The following is an 8147-nucleotide window of genomic DNA, read 5'->3' as shown; positions in this document are numbered from 1 at the left end:
AAGAATTCAACACTTTACTAAACAGTATCAATAAATAATAAAACAAACTTGATTATTGCATCACTGCCTATATGCCACATGACTTGCCAAAATTAGACAACAAAATTAGTAATATAAACTACCTATTGGCTTGAAGAGAAATTGAACAACTCCATAGAAAAAAGATTACTAGAACCACACCTCTTGCCTCGTGAAATGTACATAAATCATGGTTTGCATTTCAACAAAAAAGGTAAAAGCAAAATTTCTGAAGAAATCCTAAATATCATCCGTGACTGCTGTTTCAACCCCGCTCTATCCGATAACTTCAAAATCCAACTGGCTTCAGATGAAGAACCCGTCACAGTTGTAGAGGCTGATATGAATAAGGTAATTCACAAGCTGCGAGACACCGAAAACACTGTCTTTGCCCACTTCATCTCTGCAGATGTAAATGATGACAGGCATAATTTACATTATTAAATTTACGTAACAATATGATAATATGAATATAGATGTCTAAGGTTTAAAGAGTTAAATCACACGCTTAAGGGTTATGCCTGCACTCAGCGTAGCAGACTAGCAGCACATCGTTGGTTTTGGTATTCTACTATTCTAGTTCTAATTTTAGAGAAGTGAATGGTCGTCAGAATCAGAGTTAGATAATAAAGTTAATTGTTACTTGCAGTTGTTTGTCGTGTGGTTGAAAGCAATCAGCTGTAGGCCTACTTCACCTACAGTTCATTCCACTTGTAAATATGTCATCCGTCCTACCTTGTTTATTCTTGTTCAAAGGTTTATTGCGGACATTTTACATCACAAATGTAAAAAAAAAAAAAAAAAAAAAAAAAAAGGTATAGTTTTTTACATTCGTGATGGAAAATGTCCGCAATAAACCTTTGAACAACATTAACTCACCATCACCAACAATGAACTTCAAACAAAGAATTGTTTATTCTAATGTTGTATATTTTTACAGCGATATCTTGAGTAATATTCATCAGCAGTGAAAAACTACAAATTCGTTTAGAGGCACCTATAGGAAATAAATAAATACCAAAGATTGTTTCGAGCTGCTTCATAATGATGCTAAATCTGTGGAGGTATATGTAGTACAAATCCTATTATAACACAAAACTATTGATTCCATTCTTCCTCAGAAGCCACAATGAGTAGACAATTTTAATTTGAATTGTATTCATTAATGTACTTTTAATATTTTTCATGTAAAACTGTTTTGGCTTCGCAAGAATACCGTTAGGTTTGAGAGGATTTTTTAAAAGAAAAATATGTAAGTTTCTGATAGAATTTATTTAGACAGCGACGTGTTCACATAAGCTGTACAAACATACAAAACATGGTATAAATGCACATAAATATTAAAACATTAACCATAGTAAAATAGCAAAGTGAATAGAACATTATACAGAAAAAATAAAAGGGCAGATAGCCTTGGTTTATCCAAATTATAAAAATAAAAAATATAATAATAATAATAAAAAATGATAAGCCTGAAATTTAACAAATGGCCTCGTCATATGGGTCAAGATTTGGTTAATGTCCGATAAAGGTAAAGAATAATACATTAATTTGTCTTTTATTTTTTTTTCAAAAACTTTTAGACAAAATGAGCAGTTTTTTTCATTAGAGAAAGTAAGATTTAATGAGGTAGCTTAGCTAATAATTTACAGTCAAAAATCCATTGAAGAAATAAAAACGTTTCATTTGTGATGAAAATAAGTGTTGTTTTGTTAGTGAGCAAAGAATTGTCTGCTTTCTTACACTATTTATTATGTGTGGCAAACAGATAAGTATTATACAAAAGTCATTAGCGAAAAATCTTGTAAATTGAATTTCATTAAATATATAATTACACACTAACCTTAATATTGCAAACACTTTGTTCAAATGTACTTCACAACAAAGACTTTTCAATGTTGGTAGAATTTTGTCATGTATACTGTATTCAAAACAGTCAATTGCACTAAGGAATTCTTTCATGTAAATATGATTACTCTCCAAGTATAATGTCATAGATAGTTTTATTTTATTTCTTTTTCATGAAGCATTGCATACATAATACGAGAATGGTTAGTTAACCAACTTTTTGTGACTAAAACATATGTTGCTAAATTATGTGTGTTAATTTTTGAGATGATATAAAAAAATAGGCAGTATAACCATTTGTAAAAACATTGATCCATACCACAGTATCATAATTAGTACTGGTATCATAATAACTATCATAATAACTCCATAGAACTGGTAAATTTTTAATGGTAATATCATTGATAATTTCTAATCCACAGGCAAATTTTATCTCTCTCTTTAAAATTATAGTGCTTAGTAAATGATAGAATACAAGGGGGGGTCTAATAAATTGAAAAATGTATAGGTACAATCCATCTCTTACCTTGAATCTGAAACAAAAACTATCAGAGATTCAGAGATAAATGCATTATGAAGCACCTTTATACACAGTAAATCTTGCTTTACACATTTTGGTTCCATTATAATCCTTAACTATTGCTACACTATGTCTACGAGTAACATTGATGGCAACAAATATAAAAATTCTATCTCTAATTAATATTTTGCTCTTTCTATACAATAATGGAATATGTTTTGAGAACATAAATATTTAATAACAGTTCTAAAAGTGTTCTCCTTATACTGTGTTATAATGTACATGCTGTCTACATCAAAAAACTATTTATGGCAGATTTCTACTTCTAATATTTTTTTAAACTAAATAGAAAAAATCACAGCAGTATACAATATTATAGTTGAAAATACAAACGCTACTATGGCATTTTTTATGACTTATAATCTTCAATAATGTTTTGATCACTAAGTGATGTTTAGTCTACAAAACCGTTCAATGTTAAAAAAAAAACTATTTTTGGCCTATTAACATAATAAATAATGCAGTTTGCACAACAAAGAAAGGAAAAAATATAGAGGAAAATAGTTTTTCCAGAACATATTGTTTTTTTGGTTGCAAAAAAAGGAGAGATTTAGCATAAGTTAGGGGCCTATAATAAAGGGTTGATCGATACCTTAAATTAAATTAATTCAAGTAAATGTGTTCGCTCACTCATCAATGTTATTCCAGTTTCTTCATGTACAGTAAAACAATTATCAATTAAGCTTTAATCCTCAATTATAAGTCAAATTAGAAAAAAACTTCAAACACAATTAATTTTGCTTCATTAAAATGCTAAAATATGAATAACATATTGAATGCAAGGAAAGGAATAAATAATGTTGATGTATGTTGTAAAAAACTATAACATACTACACTAAAATTAAAAAATTAAAAGAAAAAAAACATATAAAAGATAAAATATTATAAAGTTTATAATATTACAACTACTTCCACACTTTTGTTCTAAATTTGTTCTGAATCCAAAAAATAGAAAAAAGAAAATATTCAACTAATTTTAAAATCACTAAATTAATTATACATTAGTTTGCTAACCAGACTTTTAAGGTAATTTTTAGATTAAAACCTTTAGTAATAACAATAAGTAAAGCTTACACAATGGAAGCATCTTACAAAATATAAATATTAATAATAAATACAGTATACAACCACAGATTTTTAACCGATTTTTTAAAACTTAAAATTACGACTACATTATTATTTGGTTTAATGCTATCTAATAATTAAAACTAATTAAACTGTGTAATGTTAAACTAGTAATGTTAAAATGTTATAACATTATGCAACCTTTATGAAACTCTTTGACATTTTACTCTGAAGATATTAAGATATGTATGTATCAATGTCTTCAAACTATTTACAAATCAAGTAATTTCAATTGTAAGTGTGTGCTGCTACAGTATTTGTAAAATTGTACAGTATCAATTTTGCATGACAAGCTTAGAGAAGTGGAGGATGCCTTTATCCTGATAGATTAGATAAGAACAATGAGCTATATCATATTTTAGTGATAAAACAATTTTATACCACTAACTGTTATTAATACTACAGTAGACTTCCTCTTATCGGGACAACTTTTGGTACTGAAACGACTGTTCTCGTGGGAAAGATTTGAGACAACGTGTATTTAAACACAATGCTCTCCTAAATTTGATTCAAATATTTGGGAAGCATGCATTTAAGTGGTCAGTTTTAACGAGCTTTTGGGGATGTCGGTTTAACCGGAAAAACCGTTATCCAGACTGGCCTCGCAGTCCGGATAAGAGGGTGTCTACTGTATTTTATCAATCAATTTGGAGCAAACCTAGGTGATTTTGTAACTATGTAGAAAACTAATTTAGCAATTTTATAAACTTTTGGTAAAACCTTAAGACTGTTATTTCCTGAATGCTTTAAATAAAAAAATCATTTTATAAACTAAATAAGCTACCACTTACAATCATAATCACCTGAAATCCCTAAATACTTTGGATCCTGATACTTGGTTTCAACTGATTGTGTAAAAATCAGAAGAACAAGGGAAATTGATGATTTCAAATATGAAAACAGATAGAGGTAGTTTAATTTTTTTGTAAGAAATAACTTACAATCACATAAAATTTGCTTTAAACTGTCGTTGTCATTTAGTTTTCATTATATTGGTCAATCAAAACAATCAAAAATCAATAAAACTGTTTAAAAACAATAGCTGCCGATAGGAACTTAATGCAGTTATGATCATTATTAGAATTTCCTCTGATTTTAAAACTGATCATATATAGACCAAACTCAACTTAAATGTTACTGTCGTTAATGTCCTAATTTAAAACTTATGCTAAAATGTTAAATATAAAGCTATGTCATTACGATGAATGTAGATTACAATTATATTTACAAGTCTCATATATTATTCTTGAGGCCTAGGTTGTGAATTTAATTGTCAACAATATTAAAAAAATAGTGCAATACAGTTGGATTAAAGAATTTGAAGTTTTGGAATAAATAAAACAAGTTGTATCTACTGTCTTGGACTTAGATAGCTTCTTTTGGCTGAATAAAAACAATAATGGTCCTCTTTTGGTTGAATAGACCAATTTTGGTCCTCATTTTGCTGTATATAACCAAGGGGATTACTCGGGGATTAGTAAAAATAAAGTTAAGGAAAAAGTGTTAAAAACCAACTCCTTAATCAGTCAGATACCTAGCTGTAACTTACTGGCCGTAATCTTTCACACAACAGCTCTAATAAATTTTAAATTGATTATTCCTGCTGCTTGTATACACAACAAAATACTGTATCTCTTAACATTGACAGCCTAGGCCTGTAGTAGTTTGACCCTAAACTGTGGTGCCGTAGCTGCTGAAGACTACTCGGGAGGAGTCTGTGTCCAGAGATACATCCTCGGGTGAAGCCAAGTCCACCCGAACTGTACCCGAGTTGCGCTTCCGACGAGTCGGGTTAGCCCACTCTCCCTGTGAAGAAGAATCATGATTCAAAAAATGTATCCAGGAATCCAGGTTTTAATGTCCTTCTTTCACATTTAGGCTAAAGCCTGGAACCGCTTTACACAGACTTCATGCTAGGCCTAGAGGATTGCAGCTTATCACATAGTTAAAAGCAATTGGCCATTGGTGGATATTGAACCCATGCCCTAGGTAACCGAAGCACCAAACTCAGTCACTATACCAGCTTGCTCCCCAATTTGTGCCAGAGTGAATATCCACTACTTTGTGGCGTAAATTCCAGTGGGGGGAATAAAATGTGTTCACAAAACAGGCTAGCCCTACCCCTTGAATAAGCCACACTCAAATTTCTTCTTATGAGTGCTCAGAAGAAGCCAGTGAAATTGAGAAGTTAATACAAAAGCTGGTCCTTGGTTTTAACTAATTAATTATTTTAATTTAATTTTGATGTAACTTCAAATGGGTTAATTCAAACTATACAAAACTAAACTATAGCCACCCTTAGTCACTAGCAGGCAAAAAGTGGAGGTTATAGAATTAAGTCAGCAAAATTTGCTTAGTAAAATTTTGACATTTAAGGTAGAATTTTGAGACAAAAATAGTGGCTGAAAGTATGCAAGTTAAACAAAAATGAACGTAAATTGTATAAATAGTATTAACTATAATAGGTAACCTTTGGAATAAATTACAATGTTCGGCAAGTAGAAGATAATCTAAAAGTTTGTGCAACAACTAAGTAAACCTATAGACAACATTAAAACCACACCAGATCGCTTTGACAGTGACAAAGTTAACCTAACGTCAAGTCTAAACTTTTAGTGGTGTCAAAGTATAATACCTGTCTCCAGTTGAAGCTGGTAGGAGGTGCAGGGGGTGCGGACGGGGTGGGGGGCTGAAGAGCTGGTGGCTCTTCAGAGTCACAACTACGAGACTCTACAGAGTCAAAGCTGCTGTCGACGCCTCCACCACGATACCTCGCTACTCCCTCTACACACTCCTGGCTACTGTCTTCCACTGCCCTGTATATTACAAATAATTTATCAACATTACAATATAACCTTAGAAAATACTGTATTCGATGGATGGTTTTCATTTTATGTAGTTTAATATGAGACAGTGTCATTAACTAGTAAAACGACAAAATAAAAAATACAGATGAGCTGTTCATATTAATGTAAGATTGCTCGTTCTCACCAAGATTGTCTTCCTTTTTGTGATTGCACTGACCATATCCTTACATTAACAGAGGAGTAATAGTAAGTAATACATTTGTAACAGAGGTAACACGCTTATAGGACAACCGTTTGCTTTCTGCTCTGGTATGTTGTGCCGGAAATATACTTGTGACGGGCAAGGAAGAGCCCAAGCAGCAAGCACTGTTTAGAAACTCCTATCGCACTGGACACAGGGTCTTCCTCCACCGTGAGCGTTATAATACATGAAGTAAAAGGGGGTGGCATTGGACTTTGTCATAGACACCAGTGACTAGTGCTAGACACCAGTTAAGTTTACTGTTGAGTGTTTTCTCTGTATGACTACCGTACTTCTCTGAGTGACATCCTTGATACTGCAAAGTTACCAAAAACAATGCAGACCAAGTAGAGCATTAGATAATTTAAAACACTTGTTTATTTATTTATATATTATCAATGGTTCCACCATTTTTATTACAAAAAAAATTACAACTGTGAGTTGTCTCATTGTTATTACTACAGTATTATACATATAAAAAAGAGAAAAAAGACAATCATTCAACCTATAAATTGTGTGCATTACAAAAGGCTAGGACCAAACAGAAGAGCAATTTGAAAACTGAACAGGTAAGGGTATACCTCATTCTAGAGCATATGAGATGTCATAGCCCTACATATTATCAATTACCCTATACACAGTCATACAAACATTACCACGCCTTACCTCAATATCTCCTGACATATCTCGGAGTCCAGAGGTATGACGTCGTCCGTGTCACGGTTGTGTATAGCCACGGCGATGTGCGCCGGGTGAGGCACTGGAAGCGGGATCACCAGCTTGTCAGCGCTGTAAGGTTGGCAGCGCCGCTTCCACGGGTGCCAACATTCCCAGCCAGTAGCTCTTGATCTCGCACTTCCTGAGTGCGACTTGGTGTTTGGAGTTGCAGAAGTTTCTCTGAAAAATGTCAATTTGCCAGGTATTTATTTTGTAATTTCCAATTAAAGAAATTTTTAAAATGTAAATGAGAACTGCACAGTCAGTGAGGAACAGACATTAATGACGTAGGGGATGGATAAATCCTTTATTTTTTGGCCAACTATGAGGATTTCTTAAGATACCCTCAAACTGACAATGAGATAGTCAACCCAGATTTTTCTTGGTGAACAAAAGATTGTGATTCAAACTTAAACTAATTAGAGGAGGATGGCCAACAGAGAGTGCAAAATAAGAAGAGTTTGTACAAGAGAAAAATTGGAAAACTGGTAAAACTTTATGGTAACAACAATTATTCAAAAGTTATGATTCTACTCACCTCTGCTTGCTACAAGCCCCGGGTTTGTATCTGGGGTTGAATGCAGCAACGTCCAGGTAAGGAGAGTGGACTTGTATGTTTCCTCTAGGAGCGTACACAGGTCCCAACAAATCCAGACAACCAGCACCTAGCTCAGCAGACCTGACAAGCTCTGAGTAGCGTGACAAGTCTACATGGGAGGCCGGCTACATGGGAAAAGATTCATGATGAATTAATTAAAGTAGTACTGGAATATTTAAAAACAATATTTTTCTCAACTTTTTCAGCACATCG

General features: G+C 32.7%; 1 protein-coding gene across 1 annotated transcript in view; it reads right to left on the bottom strand.

The window, feature by feature from the left end:
• Nucleotides 1-1271: 1271 nt before the first annotated feature.
• Nucleotides 1272-8147, bottom strand: part of LOC128999433 (uncharacterized) — a 99239-nt gene continuing 92363 nt past the window's right edge. Inside the window, exons 26-29 of the mRNA XM_054425954.1 lie at nucleotides 7875-8059; nucleotides 7286-7516; nucleotides 6207-6387; nucleotides 1272-5377 (exon numbers count right to left, since the gene is read on the bottom strand). Coding sequence (XP_054281929.1) covers nucleotides 5243-5377; nucleotides 6207-6387; nucleotides 7286-7516; nucleotides 7875-8059 — 732 coding nt within the window. The 3' untranslated portion in view covers nucleotides 1272-5242. The remainder of the gene's footprint in view (nucleotides 5378-6206; nucleotides 6388-7285; nucleotides 7517-7874; nucleotides 8060-8147) is intronic.

The sequence above is a fragment of the Macrosteles quadrilineatus genome, unplaced genomic scaffold (genome assembly GCF_028750875.1).
Source record: "Macrosteles quadrilineatus isolate MER2022 unplaced genomic scaffold, UCM_ALF_1.0 Scaffold_8__2_contigs__length_117827958, whole genome shotgun sequence".
Taxonomy (NCBI): Eukaryota; Metazoa; Arthropoda; class Insecta; order Hemiptera; family Cicadellidae; genus Macrosteles; species Macrosteles quadrilineatus.
Note: the sequence above shows the minus strand (reverse complement) of the source record. Positions and strands in the feature narration are given on the sequence as shown.